General features: G+C 38.6%; 1 protein-coding gene across 4 annotated transcripts in view; it reads right to left on the bottom strand.

Annotated features, from left to right (window-relative positions):
* The window catches only part of TMEM135 (transmembrane protein 135), a 269,519-nt gene that overhangs the window by 16,085 nt on the left and 227,763 nt on the right, over positions 1-25,671 (bottom strand). For all 4 annotated transcript variants that reach the window (XM_068976622.1, XM_068976623.1, XM_068976624.1 and 1 more), the window contains 3 exons: positions 8,118-8,159; positions 5,254-5,400; positions 1,112-1,181 (listed from right to left, as the gene is read on the bottom strand). In XM_068976622.1, coding sequence (XP_068832723.1) covers positions 1,112-1,181; positions 5,254-5,400; positions 8,118-8,159 — 259 coding nt within the window. The remainder of the gene's footprint in view (positions 1-1,111; positions 1,182-5,253; positions 5,401-8,117; positions 8,160-25,671) is intronic.

The following is a 25,671-nucleotide window of genomic DNA, read 5'->3' as shown; positions in this document are numbered from 1 at the left end:
ATGGGGCAGGAAATCAGATTTGGGAGGAGTGGAGCAGAAATTACTGCCCGATGGAAAAAATACCCTACTGCTTTTACCCCTACTTCCATCTCTGAGGATTTTAAAGGTAAGCATTGGCTTGGCTGAGTGCCACCATCAACACCAGGCCACAAGCACTCACATTCACAGGCACTAATGTGATACAGTCCCTCCCGAGGGGGACCATCAGGAGGCTGTCTTTTGAGGTGCTGTACAGCTCCGCTCCTCTCATCATCCATAAGGTGGGGATTAGATGTTGTGACAAAGAACGTAAATTTTCTAAAGCGTCAGGATTGTGAGAGCGCCGTCCAGAACTAAAGAACTTGCAGCAGATGGTACCACCTGTGCCAGACTAACCGCAGTGACAAAACTTCCTTCCCAGAGTCGGTGGGGATGGGGGTGGGGTGGGGGGTGGGGTGTGGTCGGCAGGGGATGGGGGCCAGGGGTGGGGGTGGGGAGCTCTGCTCTGGTACACTCATATATTAGGGAGCGGGGAATTTATGCCAGTGGGCATAACTAACTTTCCTAATGTAGAACAACTGTGGACACGCTCCAGTTACCTTCATGCCTTAAAAAATGTAACAGCTTCACAAGTCCAAAAGCAAATGCCACTGTCCCAGACTGGGTAGCCTATGTGCGTGGCTGCTGAGCCCCTAGCACACAGCACGGTCCAGGGGCCTTGTTCTCAGATATAGTCTAATGAGGATCCACTGCAAAGTATTTGCGAATTTTAATGACTTTATTTCTCGGTCGTTTTTGGTGTTGCTGCTTCACCTTCTTTGGGGTTGGCCCAAAAGTTCATTAGAGTTTTCCTATAAGATGGTACAGAAAATCCGAACAAGCTTTTTGGCCAACCGAATATTTTGTTTTACGTTAAATAAGCAAGCCAATTTCAAAATTATTTAACAAAAGATCTGGTAAGTGAATCCTAAAAGCTAAATTGTCACCTATTTTTCAGAAGTATCTTATTTGGCAAGTCAAATGCAAATTATAGCAATTACTGTCAATTTTTCCATTCACTTTGAAATTATGTTTTAATAAATAAGTTCTTTCCACACATATTCCCTGTGGTTATTAGATTTTATATACTTACTTTAATGCAATAAGAGATGCAATTATCCTCATAGTGTTTGCAACATCTATGCCTTGGTCCATGCTTACATCTGAAAACAAACCAAAGGAATAGAAAAAGTTAAATTGTGTGTGTGTACATGTGTGTATGTCTGTGTGTGGATCTGCTTAAAACTCTCTACCCAAAAAAGGAAAAAACATTATCAACTCATTTCTAAATGTGTACATCTTTTGATTTCCTGGGACATACAGAAGCAAAGATAACAGATTTTTTTTTTCCTTTGCTGCTCACCATTTGACACACTGTAAAATACTCAACTGCAGTCAAAATACTTAAATGTGGAACAGAAAGCCATGTTGGTAAATATTTGTGACTAGATATGAAAAATATGTATATGTTATCTCTATACTCTGCCAAATCTTTTGGAAGTTTTAGATTGCTCATTGTAGCGTATAACGGTCATAAATCATCCATGAAGTCAGGACTTGAGCAAAAATCATAATGAGAATGCGCTCAGGTTACAGGAATTTATACTTAATTATATTTGAGAGAAAACATCTGTGAAAGAAACCTGATACAGTATTAGAATTTAAAATTCCATTTTAAAAATAAATATAGAAATAGATCATGTGGGAATTCAAAATAGGTTATTTGTGATTTAATTGTAAACCAATTAGTCCTCTGGTGTTTAATAAACATTTCTGCTGGGAAGACTACTGTTCAAGACACTTATTTCAGTTATTTGTATGTCGATTTGAGGATTATTTATTCACTTGAGGCATAAAGAAGTAGGTAGAATACCTAGTGTGGGCTTAACTTTCTCTCTTTCTCTCTCTTTAAAGAGTTCATGTCCCAAAATAAGCAGTCTTTATAACTCTTTCAGACCACAGTGAACTAATTATCTTCATGGTTGGAACACATTAACTCCTTCTTGTTTATAACGACAACTTGTAGAGTGATACTCTGGCTTTCTAATTCCATTTGCAAACTGACTATCAAGGCCTTCTGCAAAATCCAGTGCTGCACTGCAGCTGGGGCGCCCAGGCAGCCTTTCCGAGTCCAGAGCAACAGTGGTAGTTCGCTCCTTCTGCCATTAGAGTGATATGACGTATCTGGTCTCGCCAAGCTGCTGAGTGATTAAAGCGAGGGGCCTGAAAACGGGTGAATCGGAGAAGTGCTGCCTTATGTTAACCATCACTCTCCAAACTTCTAGGTATGTGGACACGTCTAAGTGTCCTCTTCAAAGGCATCTCTCAGCATGGCCACCAGAACTACAGAGAGACTGTTCAACTCTCTTTGTTAGTGAACTAACACTCTGATTGCAACTACACTGTCACTCATTCTTTTCTAGCCTTTCATTAAAACGGCTTCCCACGTGCGGCACCACCGTCTCCTATATGATCTGCTCTGCCGCCAGCTTGCAGCTGCTTTCACACCAACAGACTCACCGAGGCTGCCCTGACAAGTTCTGCCATGACTGGATCAGCTCTGATAGCCAAGGCTTCGTCCACCCACATCACACATTCTCTGCATTCCCCTGTGACTCTTGCTGACCTGGTTCCCATTAAGGGGGTTCCCTATCGCAATTAAGTTCACTACCACAATTGGACTTCCCTGGTGGCTCAGATGGTAAAGCGTCTGTGGGAAGGAAATGGCAATCCACTCCAGTACTATTGCCTGGAAAATCCCATGGACAGAGGAGCCTGGTAGGCTACAGTCCATGGGGTCGCAGAGAGTTGAACACGACTGAGCGACTTCACTTTCACCACAATTATTCCTGCCGTCTACTATCCCTTTCTTTCCTGTTACCTTCTTCCGCTGTGTATGCTAAAATGGAGACAAAGTCTTTTACATTCAATAAAAATTCTGAGTACCAACTCTGTGCTCCTGCATGTGAAGAAAGTCTTGTGTTATTTCATTTAATGCATGCAATATTCCTTAACAGAGGTTATTAGCCCCAGCTAACTGATGAGGACTTTGGAGTATAGAGTGATTAAATCACTTTGTTTAAAGTCCTAAGGCCAGGAGGAGCAAAATTAGTCAAACACAGGTCTTCAGATTTCTTAAAGGGGATCCACGTCCTGTAACTGATCCCCTAACTTTCTATATTGCCTTCTCATTCTACACTGTCTAAAATATCACTACAAGATTATTTTTATTGGCTGATATTCCAATTTTAAACCATTAAATGTATTTTCTAAAATACCTTAAATATTTGAAATGTAACTGAAGATGTATTTGTATGAAATATACATTTCTTTGTATAATGTACAGATAAAGATTTTATTTCCAAAGCTCTAAAAAGTTCCACTCTTGCAACATATCTTTTACCTAAGGTTTGTTCCTCATTATTCCTATAACTACCTACGTCTTTCAGAACTTTTCCTTTCCACACTTGGCACATTTGATTCAGTTCAGTCACTCAGTCACTCTTTGTGACCCCATGGACTGCAGCATACCAGGCTTCGCTGCCCATCACCAACTCCCGGAGTTCACTCAAACTCATTACCATTGAGTCGGTGATGCCATCCAGTCATCTCATCCTCTGTCGTCCCCTTCTCCTCCTGCCCCCAATCCCTCCCAGCATCAGGGTCTTTGCAAATGAGTCAGTTCTTCACATCAGGTGGCCGAAGTATTGGTATTTCAGCTTCAACATCAGTCCTTCCAATGAACACCCAGGACTGATCTCCTTTAGAATGGACTGATTGGATCTCCTTGCAGTCCAAGGGACTCTCAAGAGTCTTTTCCAACACCACAGTTCAAAAGCACCAATTCTTCAGTGCTCAGCTTTCTTTATAGTCCAACTCTCACATCCACACATGACTACTGGAAAAACCATAGCTTTGATTAGACAGACTTTTGTTGGCAAAGTAATGTCTCTGCTTTTTAATAAGCTGTCTAGGTTGGTCATAGCTTTTCTTCCAAGGAGCAAGCGTCTTTTAATTTCATGACTGCAGTCACCATCTGCAGTGATTTTGGAGCCCAGAAAATAAAGTCTATCATTGTTTCTACTGTTTCCCCATCTATTTGCCATGAAGTGATGGGACCGGATGCCATAATCTTAGTTTTCTGAATGTTGAGTTTTAAACCAACTTTTTCCACTCTCCTCTTTCATTTTCATCAGTTTTTCTTCGCTTTCTGCCATAAGGGTGGTGTCATCTGCATATCTGAGGTTACTGATATTTCTCCCGGCAATCCTGATTCCAGCTTGCGCTTCATCCAGCCCAGCATTTCGCATGATGTACTCTGCATATAAGTTAAATAAGCAGGGTGACAATATATAGCCTTGACGTACTCCTTTCCTGATCTGGAACCAGTCTGCTGTTCCCTGTCCAGTTCTAACTGTTGCTTCTTGACCTCCATACAGATTTCTCAGGAGACAGGTCAGGTGGCCTGGTATTCCCATCTCTTTCAAAATATTCCACAGTTTGTTGTGATCCACATAGTCAAAGACTTTGGCATAGTCAATAAAGCAAAAGTAGATGTTTTTCTAGAACTCTCTTGCTTTTTCGATGATCCAGCGGATGTTGGCAATTTGATCTCTGGTTCCTCTGCCTTTTCTAAATAAAGATTGAACATCTGGAAGTTCACGGTTCATGTACTGTTGAAGCCTGGTTTGGAGAATTTTGAGTATTACTTTGCTATGGTGTGAGATGAGTGCAATTGTGTGGTAGTTTGAACATTCTTTGGCATTGCCTTTCTTTGGGATTGGAATGAAAACTGACCTTTTCCAGCCCTGTGGCCACTGCTGAGTTTTCCAGATCTGCTGACATACTGAGTGCAGCACTTTCACAGCATCATCTTGTAGGATTTGAAACAGCTCAACTGGAATTCCATCACCTCCACTAGCTTTGTTCATAGCAAATATTAATCTGTTTCCTAAAGTTCCTTATTCTAGCCTCCTGCAACTCTGCTTAGTTTGAAATAGGAAAGGATTTCAATTGCATGTAAATCTATTTTAAAGGCATATAACGGTCTATAGTCCTGCCAGAAATAATAAATACACTCTCTCCCCATCCTGTGCCTTTTTATAAAACTCTATGCACAGTTTCTGGTATAAAAAAAATTCATTACTTGAAAAGAAAACAGAAAACTTTGTCATGGCAAAAATATCATATAAAACAGTGACAAAATGTGCTAAAATATCAAGATAAAGAACTCACATTGAATCCACAAGCTTCCTGACTAGAGCAACTATATTCATTCCTCTTGGTTTTCCCTCCTGTTTCTCAGTCTTTTGTTCCACTTTTGCATAGGCTGCCTCTGGTGAATAAGAATGTGTGGGAATTTCTTCCTTCCCAACAATGAACCTAAAGAAAAGAACACAATGAGAGGCATTTTTTCACCTTAAAAAAAAATCAGTGAGAAAATAAACTGATTTTGTTTATATACAAATACACTGTGAACAGAACCTTATCATTTGAAATAATATTTTCTGCAACTTATATAAAATCTAATCGTCCTTTAAAAAAAAATAGCCTTTTGCAATCTGAATACTCAGAAACTGCTAACAGCTATTTAACAAATGCAGCATCTAAAAATCAAATTAACCAAGTGAATAGAGCATGGCACCTGGATGAAGCACCTTCTAACTTAGGTCACCGCCTTTTTTAAGGCATTATGCACCTTAAAGGTTTTTCAAACAGAAAAGCAGATGAACTATTAACTTGGATCTACTAATTCGTGACAAATTTTCTAATTTTTTCTCTAAAATGTACTGGCAGCTACAACTGAATGCATTTCTCGTCTTTTACTCTGAATTTATATCTAATGTCACTTGAGTCACAAAACAGCTACGATACAGTAGATGGCCATCCACAGACACGAGGAACAGACGGAAGTAAAGATGAGGAGCAGAAGGTGTTAAGGTTCTGTGTCTTTCCACATTACTTCATTAGAAAATCTTAAATTTGATGTCATTCTAATCGACTTATTTCTCTTGGGGAAAAAACCTAATATCTAGGAGAAGACATCATTCCTGTCTCATGAGAACTGGACTATATTTTTCCAAAGACAGTACAAAGAAAACATGACCAACCATTAGATATCACTCATAGTACCCCTTATTGGAGTTTTCATCTCTGTTCTTTGTACCATCACCAAAAGAGGTGCTGCTCTTACAAAGAATAACTAAGCTTTCTTTAGTCAACTGTGCCTGCTGAACTTTCAGAAAACATCACAAAATAGAGATAAAACAGGGGATCGGTAACACTACACTAAAATTCTGGAACATGTGGGCTATGACAAATTTAAATATTCTTAGGTTTGAGAAAATGGTTCCTTCCTATCAACAAGGGCAATCCATCTTCTTAAGACAAACTTAAAACATCTCGTTTATCAAACTGTAAGGAGCGTGCAATGAGACTGTTTGCCACCAGGGGGCAGCTGTGCCTCCTTGGTGACTGCTTGGTAAACTGTGAATGGAGAGTTTAGGATCTGTACTATTGCTCTTTAAGAAGACAAAACTGCTAAAACAGATACAGTGTCATCTCTCATACCTTTCATAACACTGTCGCTATTTTGGCCAGGACTGACCATTCAAAGTAGAGCTCACTTCCTTGGAGACGCTGCCCCTGCTGCAAGCCTCCTTTCTCTGTGCTCTCTCAGCCCAAGGAACCCCTTCTTTACTATTATATCCAGTGCCTGGCATAGTGCGGGGCATGTAATACTTAGTTAACACACAGTGCATGAATACAGTATCCAATCTGAGCATTTATGACCATACGACAGGCACAGTGCTGAGTACTTTACAAATGTATCACTGAACCCTCACAGCAACACTATGAAGTAGGTACCATAACTTCCATGACTTAGTTAACATGAAAAAGGCATCCTGTTATAGCCAAAAGTAACTGCAATTATTTGAACTTGCGATAATTTGACTCTAATGCCTGGATTCTTAGTCTTCAGGCTTTGTACACTAACTGCGCTTTAAACTATAGGGAATCAGGCTTCATCTCCTTCCAGAAGTCTGTTTTCAGAGTTCTGCACTGGCGCTTCTCTCATGGTTCCATCCTTGACTCTCTCTATTCCCACAACTTCCACTGTTATCTGACAGAACTAGCAAGAGTTAATAACCATCTTTCCAGAATATGTTCCTATAATATAGAGAAAATGTTAAGTGCAAATAGTCCAAGTCAGTCCTTCATTATAAGCAGATTTGAAGAAGACACATACAAATATCAGTATTAAATACATCGTGAGCTATTGCAAGAATTATGGGAGTCTAAGGAAAAACTCAGGAATAAGGTAAAGTTTTCTTCTAGGAAAACCAACTTTTGATTTTGCTACCAACTTTCAGTTTAACAAAGAATTCTATACAGCCAGTGCAACAACAATGAAAAGATATTTTCTAATAAGTTTCATGATCTTTAGTGAAACATATGACACAAAGAAATTACTGCTGTGTGTTATGATTCAGTTATTGTTACCAAAGAATGTCCACAACCAAAATATTCCATTCAATATTATAGACAGTTTAATTTCCTAATGTGTGTGAAAATGCTTGATGAACTATAAAATTCAGTGCTAACCAACATCTTTACAGTATCAACTATGTGTCAATTATTGTGATGAGAGATGAACTACCAGGTGAAAAGAAGAGGCCAGTGACTCTAGTGAAGCTTTTAATCCAAAATGTGTTTGATAACGCATGAGTCCTGCCCCAACAAAGCCCAAAATCTGGTGCCACACAATTAAGGACCGTTTTCCAGTAATTGTTCACGTGTAGCTTTGTCTTTCCAAGGTCTTTGAACAGAGAGTTCTTATAATCTTCTTTAACACCCTATAGTATAAGGCACACAATAGGCCCCTCAAATAGTGACTGACTGACTGACTTACTTTTAGGAGGAAAATTAATAAATTACTCTGTTAGTGAAATGTCCACAAAGCCACTTTTGTAACTTTTAAAATTCCTTGCAACTTAAACGTGGAGTCATAAATAATGATGTCCAATGACATTACATTAAGAGAAAAAGCTAACTTGTAAATTCTCTAATCATAAAGGTATAGAGAAGATGCAACTTACCTAAGTGCAGAGAATGTAAATCCTTTCAAACCATCTTTGCACCTAAAACAACAAAAATTTACAATAATAAAATGGCAACTTATTTTGAAATATAAAGCAGCAGTATTAAATAGCTATTAAAATTTTTCCTGAAAATGATTTTCTGTTCAGGTGAAATTCTTTTAGGACAGTGACCTGAGCAGTACAAATGGTCAAACAAACAAGCCACCTAACACAAAATGATTAAAATAATAACACCTCCCCATGTCATACTAACACAATTTAAAGCTCAATTCTCAGATTTGTAGGTTGAAGGGAGATTTAAATTAAATCTTCTATGGCATCCATGTGGACTTAAAAAGAAGGCTGCGAGTGGAGTATTTTTCATTCTACCCAATCCTGGGGGAGCAATTTGTTGTAAAGAAAAAGGCCACATACACCTGCTGGGTGTGTTTTATATACAGGTCATTTCAGGGTCCTGACTCCTCTTATTAATGCAGTGAGTGCAGAGCAATGTACAGTTGGCAGGTACAAAAAGGCTTCACATTTAGTTCAACAGTTTTAACTTCTGAGTAAGCCCACTCGGAACAGATAACGCAGCGTGAGGAACGTGGGTGGAAAAGAGCACAGAGAGAAGACTGCAAATATCACTGAGCGTTTACCACTGCTGGACACTGTTTGCAGCCCTTTCCATGTGCTGTCTCACTCAGTTATATCATAATTCTATAATCAGGTGTATCTCCATGTCACAGCTGCGCAGAGGCCCCCAACATACAGCAATCTCCCAGAGGTCACAAAATAGAATTCATCTGACTTAAAAGTCACGGTTTTCTTTTACACCTCTTCCTAAAATATTGTATTCCTTTTAATTGGGGAAGACCCAAGCTACATGGCAATTAAAGGCAGGGGAGAAGCGAAGATTCTCTCATTGGTAAAAAGTATTTAAACAAGGTTTTAAATTAGGGGCCTTACTGTATACTGGTCTTAATGGTCTGCTCCACTGTAGGTGCCATCAAGTTACCAGAGAATCTTTGTGTTTCTGGTATTAAAACTCCTTGGAGAAACTACAGATTGGTCATATAATGATTCTCTAACATATATTACTATTAGACACTGGGTATTCACAGACAAAAAGCATAGCCTTAAATATAATTGGGCAATTCTATCTGTATGCCTTTAATATGAAAGGTCACAGAGGAAATGAACAAAAATATAAGAAATCTGTCTCGAAATTTTTAAATATACATTTTTATTGGAGGACATTATAGAATCTCAGGGAAAAAACTTAATCCATGTGCACTGAGATGTTTTAAAGAATTAAGAATTCAACTAAGCACTATAATCCACTTTGTGGTCATGCTAACAGTAAGAATGTAACCAGAGAATTTAGCTAACATGCTACATAAGCATCTACCCTGTACAGAATGAGGGTAAAGGCAAAGTAATTCACATGTTAAGCTAAAAATGTGCATGGGAAAATTAAAGCATGAAAATCCTTCCAGTTATCTGTTTTCATCTGAAGAAAAGTGTTTCTCAGTCATTTAAAACCCATAATTGGGTAATTTCTAGATAGATGGGGTGGTGAGGAGGTAGGCTGGGAGTCTATTGACTGGAAAACAGAGAGCAACAGATTGATTAAAAGATTATGTACAACTGGGAACAAATTTTGGTGTTGGTATGTTATTGTTAAAGGATAGCCATTTGTCTTTGTGCAATGCTAAATAAAGGATTCTGACAACTCGGTCTAGTCAGGATTGCATTATTTGTGACCTTAAACAATAAATCTAACTGCAGACCAAACATCAAAAAGTAGCTTTCAAATATAAAAGGGCATCCACAAATGAATTTGCAATTTCATTATGATGGAAGTTTGGTTCTTTCAGCAGAACCCTGTGGGAAGCACTTCATATTGATAAAGTCTTAGCATGGATTCAAAAGGGGCTATTCTTCTTTCCATTCATGTGTATAAGGTCTCTTAATGTAACTGAGGGTCAGATGTCTATGTCAAAAGGACAAAAAAGTAATTATTCCCAGAAAAAGAATGTTTAAAACAGCAATACTGGCCTGTATTCTGACATCAAAAGTATCGTCTGAGCCCTAACCTAACTATGAAACACTATAGAAATCTGTGTTAAATGTAAAAAGTATGATATAAACATAAAGATTTATACGAAAGAGATCCCATTAAAAGGCACCTCATATGAGATGGATCTGGTTATTATAATGTAAATCAAATCACATTCTTCATTCAGATATTACAGCTGGTTGATTTATTCCACAGACACTACTATGTCGTGCCTACTATGTGCAAGCTCTGGTTTAGGCTTTAAGGATGTAACAGTGGACAATACAGGGTCTCTGCTTTCCTACCACTGACATTTTAGACGGGGGAAGAGAGAGGATTTTTAAAACTAAGTATGTCATGTGGTGATAACTACTATGGCAAAAAGCAAAGCAGGGAAAGGGGAGAAACAGTATCAGCCTGGGCCTTTTGTGTTTGTTTTTAACCTAGTGTGGTCAGGAAGTAGGCTTCCCTGGTGGCTCAGAAGGTAAAGAATCCGCCTGCAAGGCAGGAGACCTGGGTTCGATCCCTAGAAGATCCCCTGGAGGGGGGAATGGCTGCCCACTCAAGTATTCTTGCCGGAGAACTGTGGAGAACTGTGGCCCGGAAGGGCCTCTCTGAGGAGATGGAGTCTGGTAATTTGATCAGAAACCTCACTGAATTGAGGGAAGGGCATTTCAGTTTGCAGGACGAGGACTCTACATGGTGCGTAAGGAGAAGAGCCAGGGTTTAAGCTGGAGCGAAGCAGTGGTTGGAGATGAGGTCTCGGTATCAGTGGTAGGAAATGAGGGGGCGAGTGGTCTGCAGTTCCTGCAGGCACGGCAGACGTGGTAAGGCCTCGGGCAGGTTCTCCGCAGAGGAGTGAAAAGAGCTGTGTTAAATTCTAAGGCTGCTGGTTGGAAAACAGACTACAGGAGGGCAAGGGTAGAATCTCCTCCCAATTAGGAGGAGAACGGTGCCTGCGGCTAGACCAGGCTGCAGTAGCAGACGTGGACAGGAATGTCTCTGAATGCATTTCAAGACAGAGTGGGCAGAATTTCTAGATGGCTTAAAAGAATGTGGGGTATAATAAAGAATTTACAAATTATTAAAATATTTCTGGTTTGAGTGAATGGAAGGATAAAATATCCATTTACTGAAGTGAGGAAGACTATTAGAGAAACAGGTTTTGAAGAGAAAAATCAAAGTTCTGTTTCAGATGCATTAAGTTAGAGATGCATGTGAGCTGTAAATGGAAATGTTAGGGAAGCAAGCAGCTGGGTATGCAGATTTGAGTTCAAGGGAGAGGTCTCATCTAGGAATTAAGTATCAATAAATAAAATAAGAAAATGAGCATTTTTTATTCCTCCATAACTTGTAATGCAGAAAATCTCTTTCATAAAAGAAAAGCAAAAATTCATTTCGCTAATAAAACCATTCTAAGAATGCATTTAACTCATGTAAATACAAATTCTCTTATTAAAATTTGTGCAAATGGCATAAATAACTGAATGTACAGTTACTAAATCTCTACAATTGCAAGGTTCTGTGCTACCTATGATATAAAACAAAGCCAGGAGACAAAAACGGGAAAAGAATTTGCAGCATTATATCAAACAACTTAGCTGATAAACAACTAATCATAGAGGGTCAGGTTGGAATTGCATACTATATATAAGAAAGAATTCAGAAGTTTGATATTATTGTGATTAGAATACTACCTTTGGTAAAATATTAATAGGAGGGAATCCACAAAGACAATTTTTTTATATTAGAAATGCAAGTGTTGGTAAAAGAAACAGAAAGATTCTTTATTTCATTCTTAACTTCCATGAAATTACTTCCATGAAATACTGGAAATGTCTCATGATATCTGGGATATATTTTTTTGAGATACGAAATAAACTTCATTACAACATTGTACCAGCAGAGGTCAATAGTAAACCATTTTTGGAAGAATTTCTAGCTCTGATGTGATTTCACAAACATTTTGTTGCACATTTTCCTTTAAAAACAAATTCATAGGTATGCAAAATATTATTTCTTAAAAAATTTTAGTTAAACTGCATTAAGTTCCCCCAAGCAAATATCACTAACATGAGACTTGTAGTGATAGGCGATACTCATGTTCCTATTATTCCACACAGTCATAAAATCTCTGCTAAGTCGCTTCAGTCGTGTCCGACTCTGTGCGACCCCATAGACGGCAGCCCACTAGGCTCCCCGGTCCCTGGGATTCTCCAGGCAAGAACACTGGAGTGGGTTGCCATTTCCTTCTCCAATGCATGAAAGTGAAAAGTGAAAATGAAGTCGCTCAGTTGTGTCCGACTCCTCGCGACCCCATAGACTGCAGCCTACCAGGCTCCTCCGTCTATGGGATTTTCCAGGCAAGTGTACTGGAGTGGGTTGCCATTGCCTTCTCCATAAAATCTCTAAGAACACTCTAACATTTGGCACCAACATAGAATGTAAATGTGCTGTTTTATTATGTGCTTTCTAGTAACCGGAAAACACTGAGAACTATTTTGACTCCTACAATTTTTTGTCTAGTCAGTTTTCATTTATTTGGTTAGATATAATAGACATAAAAGATACACTTTTATAAATCTCCTCTTAAATATTTCTAAAGCAGTGCATGATGCAATGGAACAGAAACTAGTCATAATTTGCCTGTCAGCCTACAGCAAAGCACTGAGGGCTCCATCTTGCCGCCTTCTGAAAGAGGGCTGGAAGTAAATGACTGCCAGAATGGCTTCTTAAATGATCTCCAATTCGGAAGTTTTATCACTTATTACCATTTTATTTACTGCTACTGTTATTATATAAAATAATGATGGAAAATAATTATTTTGCCATCAAGAATTAAAAAGAAATAAAACATACGTACAAATCCCTGAATTTATTTTGAGATTACTGGCTGCTACTAATATTATTACATTTGCTTATTGCTTATAAAATTTACACACGGAACTTACTCCTGCAAAGATTGGAAGTCACCTTCTCTTTTTTTAACTGTAAGATTACAAGACCAACTACTGCCATAAATATATATATGGTACAGAAAGACCTGTAAGAAAAGTAAAAGAAGTAATTCTATCATCTCAATGATAGAAGGTTACATTTTTGATATATTAAGCATCAATGCTAAAATATTATCAATGATAAAACATAAAATGCTGTTTCTGTATATATATAGAATGTTATAGAAAGTGATCAAAAGTATACACCCCAAACAGTCACTAGCAGGCTACCTACTGAAGTGCGTGTTTAGTCGCTCAGCTGTGTTCAACGCTTTGTGACCCCATGGACTGTGGCCTGCCAGGCTCTGCTGTCCATAGGACTTTTTTCCACGCAAGAATACTGGAGTGGGTTGCCATTTCCTCCTCCAGGGCATGGGTTAAAAGACATGAAGAAAGAATATAACCTTCTACTCTCTATATTCATATATCATTTAAATTTTCTATAAGTATATATTTATATATTATTTGTATAGTTTGTTTAATTAAAAACATCAATATCTGAACATTTAGGAACAGATTAAACACTGTAAAAGTTATTCGTCTCTATTTCACCAACACCTTGGCAGAGAATGTGAAAGTCAGTCAACTTCACTAATTAATACTGCAATGAAAATTTTGCTAGAAGGTGAAAAATTAATAACTAAAACAAATGATGTAGATAGAATTTTCTGAAATTATGATCCCAAAGAATATGGATAACTAAGGGACTACAATGACAAAAAGAGAAACACTGAGTAAGTATCATGTCAGAGTTCTTTTGTTCTTTTTTTACTCATTGAATTGGTTAGAAGGAAACTCACATATTGGTTAAACATTACAGCATCTCTTTTTATTCACTGAACATTTACCAGGCATCTAACATACAGAAGACACTGTGCTGCAGATCATTTGAGTAATGCAAAGATAAATTATATACTACCTCATATCATTAAAAAAGGCATCTGCAAAGTTATATGTATCTTTGTTCAAATAAATGAAAATAATCTTAAAGTTCTGACACAATTTCTTGTATCAACAGTGCTAAGAGCTTGATTACTTTATTTCTACTTTATGAGTTCAGCTTCAAATTTCTTTAGTCCTGCATTTTCTCTCCTTAAATTGTTTGATTTGAGAAAAGCAGCAGGGCTCTTCTTTCACTTATGATGGGATTATGTCCCAGTATGCCCATCCTAAGCTGAAAGTGAAAGAGGAGAGTGAAAAAAAACTCAACATTCAGAAAACTAAGATCATGGCATCCGGTCCCATCATTTCATGGCAAATAGATGGGGAAACAATGGAAACAGTGACAGACTATTTTGGGGGGCTCCAAAATCACTGCAGATGGCGATTGCAGCCATGAAATTAAAAGACACTTGCTCCTTGGAAGAAAAGCTATGACCAACCTAGGCAGCATATTAAAAAGCAGAGACATTACTTTGACAACAAAGGTCCGTCTAGTCAAAGCTATGGTTTTTCCAGTGGTCATGTATGGTGGTGAGAGTTGAACTGTAAAGAAAGCTGAGTGCCGAAGAATTGATGCTTTTGAACTGTGGTGTTGGAGAGGACTCTCAAGAGTCCCTTGGACTGCAAGGAGATCCAACCAGTCCATCCTCAAGGAGATCAGTCCTGAGTATTCATTGGAAGGACTGATGCAAAGAACTGACTCATTGGAAAAGACTCTGATGCTGGGAAAGATTGAAAGCAGCAGGAGAAGGAGACGACAGAGGATGAGATGGTTGGATGGCATCACCGACTCGATGGACATGAGTTTGAGTGAACTCCGGGAGTTGGTCATGGACAGGACTATGTGCTGCACTCCATGGGGTCGCAAAGAGTCAGACATGACTGAGCGACTGAACTGAACTGAAACTATAATTTAGTAACTGAAACTGGATCAACAACTATAGATTTTGGTTGATATCTGTTTATCATAAAAATATCAGAAAAACTGAGATGGGATTAATTTAAAGGTTTTATTTTAGCTTTGTTTTTAAAAAAATCTTCAGTGTTCTAATTACATATGTACACTCCAACAGGTTAAATCAATCATTTCAATTTACTACTCGGAACCTGGGATGTGCAATTAAGATACACTACTTTTCTTAAATATACACAACAGGTTTTTTCCTCTTAGGTCTATTATTCTTTTAAGAATAAAACAGACTCAGAGAGTTTGGTTTCAGCCAGCATACAGCACTTAATATGAGAAAACAAAATAACAGATATTACGGTCCTACTTTAAGAAAGCTCATACAGAAAAATCTTAAGTTGGAACAGCAACAGATGAAGAAATTTGTGGAAGATTATTTTGTTTGTTCGTGCACACATCATAGACCTTCCAAACAATTTTTAACTGTTTTCTTTAAAAGTGATTTTCCCCACTGCATTAAAAATATTATTTTTGATTTTGGTAAATGTTTTACAGTACATTTATTTCACATAGAATGGAACACTGGTGCTTAGCTTTGTTCTCAATAACCTAAGGAAAGCTGGTGAAGCAAGGCAGCAGTTATGGGTAATCAAGTGTGATTGTAAGTCCCCAGATGATTATTGTGTACTTTTTTCTAGTATGTCTTGAATATAAATTGGAAACATTTGGATTCAAAATTACAGTAACAACTCCAATAGAATCATATTTCTTCTTAAACTTGGAGAAGCTGGAACTGTTTTTGCTTTAAAATCTAAACTAAGGAAGGTCATGCTCCAAGCCTTCTTCAATTGCTAAGAAACCAAGAATCACCTTCAGACGGTTTCTAAAAGAAATGTTAATTAGGATGAATCGCCCTCTCAAAATGGACTAGTAATCACAATACTTGTTGCTGTTCATTTCATCCTGTCCAGCTCTGTGCGACCCCATGGACTGCAGCACACCAGGTTTCCCTGACCTTCAGTATCTCCTGGAGTTTGCTCAAATTCATGTCCATTGGACTGCAAGGAGATCAAACCAGCCAATCCTAAAGGAAATCAACCCTGAATATTCATCAGAAGGACTGATGCTGAAGTTGAAGCTCCAATACTCTGGCCACCTGATGGGAAGAGCTGACTCACTGAAAAAGACCCTGATGCTGGGAAAGATTGAAGGCAAGAGGAGAAGGGGACGACAGAGGATGAGATGCTTGGATGGCATCACCAACTCGACATGAGTTTGAGCAAGCTCCGGGAGATGGTGATGGACAGGGATGTTTGGCGTGCTGCGGTCCATGGGGTCACAAAAAGTCAGACACGACTGAACAACAACAACAATACGTCCATCGAGTATTGTGTCAGCTAGTCAAGCTTTAAAATACGTGTATAAGAAGCAGATTTTACTTCCATTGACCTAAATTGTTTGCAGTTCCTAAGGAAATGGCACATGTTTACACTTGCCAAAGTAACAATAGGCAAAAACCAAATTTAGGAGCAAAATTGTGTTTTACATAAATCCAAGGAAAAACTTGCCAAGTTTCTTAAAATCACAGCATTGCTATGGACAAAAATTATTTACATTAAACAAAAATTCTAACCACAATATTGAACCAAACTATTTTTTAAAGACCTTAAGACTGCCAAGTATTTTCATTTCTTTTCCCCTCCTATAATGGTTGGGAAAAAGATTAAAATGAAGGTTTTCAATGATATAGGATTTCTGAATCAATATTAATTTATTTTCAAGTACACATTAGTATCTATGTCATTAAAATAATACAGCAATTGGTTTGCATACTGAACAAAATGAGCAGCTATTTAGGCTATACTTTTTCATGAAATTATGCTTATTTAATATCAAAGTTCACATCTAAAATGAAACATGCATCTTTGAATAATGGAGCAAAAACACTATTTTGGAAGCTTTTGGAAAACTACAGTTTTATGATTAACTGAGGACTACAGAGTACCTAACTCTAAAAGAAAAGCCTTCGTTTAAAAACTCCAGCTTACTTCATTCATCTCAAAGATGATGGACTTGTGCTATGTATGACAAAAATTGGGCAAGTTAAAGTACTGGAATCTTGCTAGACTATAAACGGTACTAGAAAAATGAAATATTGAAACTAAAGTAATCTAAGAGACTTAAACTGTAAGATTATGAAACCAAGGCCTGGGGAGATTAAATGATCTGCCCCCAGACAGATTCTGGTCTAAGACAGCATCACACACAAGGAAATCTGTTTATATCCCAATAACTCACTCTCTGTGCCTGCTGGGGTCTCACTGGAGAGAAGAAATACCACAGGGAAGATGAGGGACCCTGGGCTGTAGGAGATAAATCACAAATCACCTGAAGGAAGGAGAGAACAATATTCCTCCAACTAAAATCATGCAAAGACTTTACAAGGGACAGAAGAGCATGGATAGCGAGGAACCAAAATCCTCCCAGTGAAACGTGATTGGCCTGACTTTGTTCAGGACTCTTTGCTGCCTTCTCTTATCTACCTCCCTCTTCACAAGAGTGATTTTTTACATAAGTCTCTCCAAAACTTTGAGAACAATCGCAATCGGTATTAAATCTGCCACTGTTAGCAAACTGAATTCCAAAAGCACCTCACTTCCATCCATGAGTACAAAAAACAGGCCTGGGACGAAGCTGTGTTGTGTTTTCTATCATACACCAAATAAGAAATGGGACTTCTGAAAGAGATTCATGAGATTACTTCTCCGTTATCTGTCTCTCGGTAGCAAACTGTATTAGCAGTTCCTTCCAGGTATGTTTCACTCTCTCACCTCTCATCTTGGCTACCCTGGTCCTTCCACATGCAATTCATTCTCCAACCACCCTCCTTGTTTAAGAGGATTGCTACCAAGCCCAACAGGAATGACCATTTTCCCCACAATTGTATATGACTCTTTCTCAAACTTCCTTTGCTTTTTGTATATTTTCGGCAGGTTTTCTTCAGCTCTCACTAACGTGACAGCTAGTCAATCTTTAGGGAAATACTGAGTACTCGTTGCAAGGACTGGTGATGAAGCTCCAGTATTTTTGTCAGACGACTCACTGGAAAAGTCCCTGATGCTGGGAAAGACTGAGGGCAGAAGGAGAAGACGGCGTCAGAGGATGAGATGGCTGGATGGCATCACTGATGCAATGGACATGAACTTGGGCAAACTTTGGGAGATGGTGAGGGACAGGGAGGTCTGGCATGCTGCAGTCCATGGGATCACAAACAGTCGAGCAGAACTGGGGAACTGAACAACAACAGCATGCTACTAATTACCAAAGTTATCTATTCCATTTTACGAAATTTATGTTTCCATATGGCATTTTGTGTGTCCATATCTCAGAAATCAAGAGCAGTTTATAGAGTTTATGTCTTCAATAATGACACTGGGAAATATTTTGCTTCTTGTTATTACAGCATTTGGGCTTCCTAGGTGGCTTATCGGTAAAGAATCTGCCTGCCAATGGAGAAGCCTCAGTAGACGCGTGTTCAATCCCTGGTTCAGGAAGATCCCCTGGAGAAGGGAATGGCAACCCACTCCAGTATTCTTGCCTGGAGAATCCCATGGACAGAGGAGACTGGCAGGCTACGGTCAACGGGGTCACAAAGAGTCGGACACCACTTAGCGATTAAACAACAACAAAACTGCAACATTTACTGTGTAATTAAGGTATCTAGAAACATAAATTAATAGACTACATAATCAGGAAAGGTTAGGTCAGTGATTCTCAAAGCCTGGACCACCTGGAACAGCATCAGCATCAGATCGTAATAACTTGTTAGAAACGGAAATTTTGGTTCGCATCACAGGTCTCCTGAATTTGGAAACTCTTAAGAGTGGGGTCCAACAACCTGTACATTCTGTATTTTAGCAAAACTTCCACATGATTCCAGCACATGCTCAAGCTTGAGAACCATGAGGTCAGGTTATGTTGCAATAATAGAATTTCAACAGTTTGAGCAACAAAAGGTTATTTCTTGCTCATGCTAAATATCAAACAAGAGTTGGCTAAGTCTCAACTACATGTCATCTTTATTGTGGACCTTAGGGCGATGGAGAAACATCTATTCAGATCTGCTGAATTGTCAAAGCAGAGAAAAAAAGAATATAGGACACTGTGTTCTGACTCAAAGCTTCTGCTCAAAAGTAAACATAAATCATTTCCACTCATATTTTATTAGCCAAAGCAGCTCTAAGGCCAGGCATGATGTTAATAGGTCAGTGAGTATAATGCTTCCCCAGGGAGAGACAGCAAAGGGTTTTAAACAATAACACAGCCTACCATAACACGCCAAGCATATTACTGTTGAAGATTAATTGTATTTGTTTACTATATCTAACGAAATTCAAGGCGCAGTTCCCCTTTCCTCCCAAATCCTACCACCATTTAGTCTTTTACATAATAACTTCAATGTTTCACTTTATGTATGATAATTCTTAAAATCTGTTGCTGATTTCAGAAACAGGCTTGTCTACAACATATTAATTAGTATTTTATGTATATGCATAAACAAGTGTATATGCATTCTGAGCTCCTTTTTGTTCTAATTACTAAAGCGTTCAGGAATTTCACATTGTTCAGTTATGTATCCCAAGTGCCTACATCAGTGCATAGCATATAGGCCACTCAATAATTTATGTTAAAAGAAAGAAATCTGTTGTCTGAAAACACTACTTTTGAGTAATTATATTTCTAATTGGGTTCATGTTTCTTGGATTCATTTTTTTAACAGCAATTCTAAGCTTTTTAAAAATATTTAATGTCTAAAAATGTGTTTAAAATCAGCTACCCCATTACATATTAACAACTCCCAGTGTTCAGCCTTAATATAAAATTTTATTAGTTTTTTCACTGATAATTTGGCATGAATTGACAGTTAGCCATAAATGTGCATAAATAGGGGTCTAAAAAGGAGTCTCTAATCTTTTCTGAATGAGGAGCTATCTTTTAACACCCAAATGAAATATAACAATGACTGGAATATAAGGCTATCAGGTCCAAAAGGCAGGAATAGGAATGCTGCTATAGACATGTTTATACTGAACTAGAAATTATAACTGAAAAAACGAGGGTTTCCAAGGGAATGCTAGTGGTAAAAAGTCTGCTGCCAATGTAGGAGATGCAAGAGATACAGGTTCAATCCCTGGGCCGGGAAGATCCCCTGGAGTAGGAAATGGCAACCTGCTCCAGTATTCTTGCCTGGGAAATCCCATGGACAGAGAAGCCTGGCGGGCTCCAGTCCGTGGGATGGCAAAGAGTCGGACATGACTCAGCGACTGAGCATGCAAAAGAGGTGAGACTATAAGGTTCATAGGTCGGGGCACTATCCACACTCATTCACGCAGTTAAACATTTCACCAATATTTACTCTGAGTCGACTATGTACCAGATAGGTTGTCATGTGTGGGGACGGCCAGTGTCCGTGTTCTCCAGGAGATCACGACCCAGCGGGGTATACACATAAGCAACAAGGGCTACTGCACTGTAGGAAGCACTTTAACATGCAGCACCCGGTGCTCAAAGAGCACAAAGGAGGGCTGTCGAAGCCCGGCTTGGTCATGGCAGGCTACCCAGAAGAGAAGAGACATTTAAGATGGCACATGCAGGCACAAGGGGAGGAAGAGAGCCGAGAGGGACAATCTATGTGAGACTTAGGCAACGGAGAACACTGGGTGTGCTGGAACTGAGGAGGCTTAATGTGAGTGGCAATGGAGATAAGCAAACAGTAGAGAAGGACTTGGCACAGGCCAAACGTGTCGAAAATGACTTTGAGGGATTTCCCTGGTGGCCCAGTGGTTAAGACTCCAAGCTCCCAATGCAGGCGGCTTGGACCGATCCCTGGTCAGGGAACCAGATCCCACAGCTGCGACTGTGAGTTCGCACGTCACAGCTAAAGACTCCACATGCCACAGCCAAGACTGAGGATCCCACGTGCCACAGCCAGGACAGAGCTGGTGCAGGCAGATCAGTTAATTCTAAACAATGAGTTTGACAGGGGCTCTGTATCAACCTAGAGGGGTGGGATGGTGAGAGAGATGGGAGGGAGGTCCAAAGGGAGGGGACATATGTATACCTGTGGCAGATTCATGTTGAGGTTTGACAGAAAACAACAAAATTCTGTAAAGCTATTATCCTTCAATAAAAAATAAATTAATGAAAAAGAAAAATTAGTTTGAACTTTACCTCTAAGGCAAAAGGCCCCAAGTCCCAGAAAAGTGAAAGTGGCTCAGTTGTGTCTGATTCTTTGTGACCCCATGGACTATACAGTCTATGGAATTCTCCAGGCCAGAATACTGGAGTGGGTAGCCTTTCCCGTCTCCAGGGGATCTTCCCAACCCAGGAATCAAACCCAGGTCTCCTGCATTGCAGATGAACTCTTTATCAACTGAGCTATCAGGGAAGACATGACCAGATCTGTGTTTAACAAAGATATTCCAAGTGTAGCTTTCATGACTTACTATTGAATCCCATCTCATTGCTTATTTTTAAACTGCAATCTCACTTAATAGCATTTGTTTGAACTTTCTAAATATCAACTTAGAAACTGATTTCTGTTGAAAGCAACTGATATTAAAGCCATCTAATTTTAAAGCCATCTAAAAAGTTATATTTCTCTTTAAGATAATAGATTAAATTACACATCAACTTTAAGACATTTTAATACATTCTGACAGATTAACAAATTAGTTTTAAAATGACTCTTTTCAAAACTAAATGAGGCCAAAAAGTATCACACTTTAAGATATTATAAAATTCAAGTAATTAATACCAGTTAAAAGCAAAAAAAAAAAAAAAAAAAAAAACCCCTCTGTTTCTTGCTTAGCAATCAGGAATTCATCTAGACTATCTCTGCCTAAGAAAGTAACCTCATTTGCAGCATCCATAATGTATCTCTAGATATTGCTCTGTCTGCATACAATTAATAAAGTCACAGAATTTATTTATTATTGGGAACAGAGAAGGATGCTGAAAACCAAGACTGCCAATAAGGCACATCAGATTGAAGAGTTATCTACCTTTGTGTCATTAACGCCCCATCCAGTTCTCTTGTTCCTGTGCTTTTCTTCCCAGTCCATCCCTAACTCTGAACATTCAGACACTTGTAAGTTTCCCTGCCATCGGCTGCAGTTTATTCAAACTTCTCTCGCAGGTTACAGGAAAACTCTGTTGTTTTCGAAGTGCTCTCGGTTTTTATGAACAGGTTCCTTCACAAAGGTCCCTTCTATGAGGATGACATGAGAAATCTTAAGTTTGATGACCTTTATCAGTCTTGTAGTTCCAATTCTGTGGATCTTTTTGTGGCAGAGTTGGGCAGGGGGAAGGAAGATTAGGGTACTGGTTACAGGAATAACCTGATATTTTTGAAAACTGTAGAAAAAGATGTTCGATTTTTCCTTCAAGCTTTATAAGAAGTAAAATTCTACCAAGGGAGAAAATGAAAATAAAAGGGTTTTATCAAACTTTTAGAAAAACCAAGTTTTTTGAATATACACATAAAATGTGACAACAGATTTATATGCAAACAGTCACACTTATCTTAAAAACAAAACAAAATCCTCTCTAACCAGCCTAAACTAGGAACAGGGAGGAATTAAAGGTCATCCAAAACTATTGGGAAGGCCCATATTCTTTCAAAGGCTTCCACTGTAAAATACAGTTCAGTAAACAAAAACAAAGCCATCTGGAAAGTATTTCTTAGATATCGATCCTGTGACATTGATAATTTCGAAATGCAGGAGAAAGAAAACACAGCTACTCCTACTTGGCCAATGTTCCATTTACTTTATCAGAGCCAACAACGTTAATGACTTAGAACGGTCTTAGGGTTATCATGAATTTCGGTCTTAAGGTTATCATGAATTCCAACAGAAAAGATCAGTCATCCACAAACAGGTCAGTAGATAAATATGGCCTGATATACTGAGAGGTTAATTCCTTTCCTTCTAGTGAGTATTCTCCCATTTTAGACTCCATAATTGATTAGGCCAAAGACAGTCTGAGAATCTTATTTTTAATTCTGGTTCTTTCACTAAATAGTTACAAGATCTTAAAATGAAACTTATGTTTCTCATCCTTTCTCTAAATATAAAACAAAAAGATAGAATTGAATGATCCTGAGGATTCCTTACAACTTAAAAATTCTGATACAGACTATTATCTGCAAATTTTTATGATTCGCTCCAACTTGATACAGCTGCAACCTGCTTCTGGGTTCTCAAATTTAAATATAATTCAACCAATACTCAACTGATATGAAATGGCTTTAAACATTCAGTATGAGGGGCTACTGAAGATCTCTTTATAGATTTTAAGTAAGAAAAATATTATAAAATTAATATTCTACCCAAAGTAAAGTACCCTCTAATATAAATGGACAAACGAAGTACTCAAATGTTCAAAATTATATTTTTACCTTCAGATAGCTTATCTATTTCTATGTGCGTCCCCAGTCACTCAATTGTGTCTGACTCTTTGCGACCCTATGGACAGCAGCCCACTGGGCTCTTCTTTTCCATGAGTTTTTCAGGCAAAAATACTGGAGTGGATTCCCATTTCCTCCTCCAGGGGATCTTCCCACCCAGGAGCTGAATCTGTGTCTCCCGTGCATCCTACATTGCAGGCAGATTCTTTACCACTGTGCCACCAGCAAAGCCCACCTATTTCTAAATTAGTCTAATAATTTCTATATGTGAAAATTACCTGAGGTCTGTTGAACTAAGTACAGCAAATAACTGAGTTCTGTTGAAATAAGAATAGAGCATATTGCTTACAGTACCATCTGGGGGCTTCCCAAGTAGCGCCCGTGGTAAAGAACCTGCCTGCCAATGTAGGAAAGAGATGCAGGTTCAGTTCCCAGACTGGGAAGGCCCCTTGGAGGAGGGCATGGCTCCACTCCAGTATTCCTGTCTGGAGAAGCCCATGGACAGAGAAGCCTGGCAGGCTACAGTCCATAGGGCTGCAAAGGGTTGGACACAACTGAAGTGACTCTGTATGCACCAGCTATATTTGTTATAAGCTGACTTTCTGCAATATGCTCTTGCTTTACATACTCAGGCAATACTTTATAGGAAAATATCTTAGACTATTTAATATATCTATGTTCTAATGTCTAACAAGAAACCATCTTAAAACATTTAATGAGCCTACATTAGAAACGCTTAAAAATATATTAAAGATGCTACCAAGATCACACATACATGTATTTAGGATTATAGATGCTATTTCTCAAAGATGACCAAAACTGATGTACAGGCACATCTAAGTAGCTCTAATTAAATATTAATTCTTTGCTTAAATACCATTCTAGCTAGTGTCCATTGGGTCAATTTCCCTGATGGCTCAGAAGGTGAAGAATGTGTCTGCAATGCAGGAGACTCAGGTTCAATCCCTGGGTTGGGAAGATCCCCTGGAGAAGGGCATGGCAACCCACTCTAGCATTCCTGCCTGGAGAATTCCATGGACAGAGGAGCCTGGTGGGCTACAGTCCACTGGGTCACAAAGAGTCGGACACGACTGAGTGGCTGACACTTTTATTTTTCATTAGTGAACAGCCCTTGTAATTTTATATGTTCCTTTGCATATGTAAACTGAAATGCTGCTAAGTCAAAAGCAACAATATTATTTAAAATACAGAAAATGATCTTCTGTTCAGTGCCACATAATTAGGGTCCCTGTGGAGGCTGGCAGTAGGGAAAGTGGGAGGAAAACTGAAATCCAGACTGTCTTGGTTTTTCTCACTGGGACTGGATGAAAAATGTATTTTGTCTTCCAACAAGTTTACATGTATGGGCTACATTTTAGGTTTTCAGTATCCTGCCAGACAAACTTCTAATACACAGAGTGATTTTTTGGCAACAATGCATCAAAACTCTACATTTTCAGAGTCGGTCCAGTGCCCTTTCCTAAAACATATGGTCACCTAACAGCCAAGTTGCTTGAGAGGTAGGCTTTGACCTCATGGAGCCTGTAGCGGTTGCTAGCACTTAAATACAGGAATTTACTTTTGACTTCAAGCCATGCCTTGTTCTGCATCTCATTTTTTTTTTTTTTTTTTTTTTTTCAGAAAATAGGAAGGGGATTCAAACTCCAGAGGCAAAATTCCAAGAGGTTAAAGAGGAGGGAGAGTCTAGTGAAAACACAAAAGACAATCGCACAGCAGGACGGAAGAAAATAACAGTCTTGTATTCAGTTTGAAATAAAATTACCCAATGTAATAGTAACACTTTACAGACTTTTTTAGTAGAAAAATTGTTGGGGCCTGAACATGGAGACAAGGGCTTCTCAAATATCCATTCATTTAAATAAAACAAAAAATGAAGAAGAGGTTAAAGATGATTTGCTCTAGAAATACAACAGATGCTTCTTAGAATTCCTTAAGGGGGAAAAAAAAGATTTCTTCAGAAAGCAGTGCACTTACAAATCATATTTTATGAATGTCTTGCCTAGCCTTCTGTAATATGAGGACAGGGAGCTGAAAATGTATTTATTTCTCTAGAGTTCATTCACTCCTGCTACTAATTCTACACTTGAGGCAGGTCAGAGTATCTATCACAAGACATTTGGACCTTTCTGAAAAAGTAAGTCAGAAAGGTACAAGGTACGAAGATACTGGTGGAA

Source organism: Capricornis sumatraensis, chromosome 8, assembly GCF_032405125.1.
Source record: "Capricornis sumatraensis isolate serow.1 chromosome 8, serow.2, whole genome shotgun sequence".
Classification (NCBI taxonomy): domain Eukaryota; kingdom Metazoa; phylum Chordata; class Mammalia; order Artiodactyla; family Bovidae; genus Capricornis; species Capricornis sumatraensis.
The sequence above is the reverse complement of the archived record's forward strand: the minus strand, read 5'-3'. Positions and strand labels throughout refer to the sequence as shown.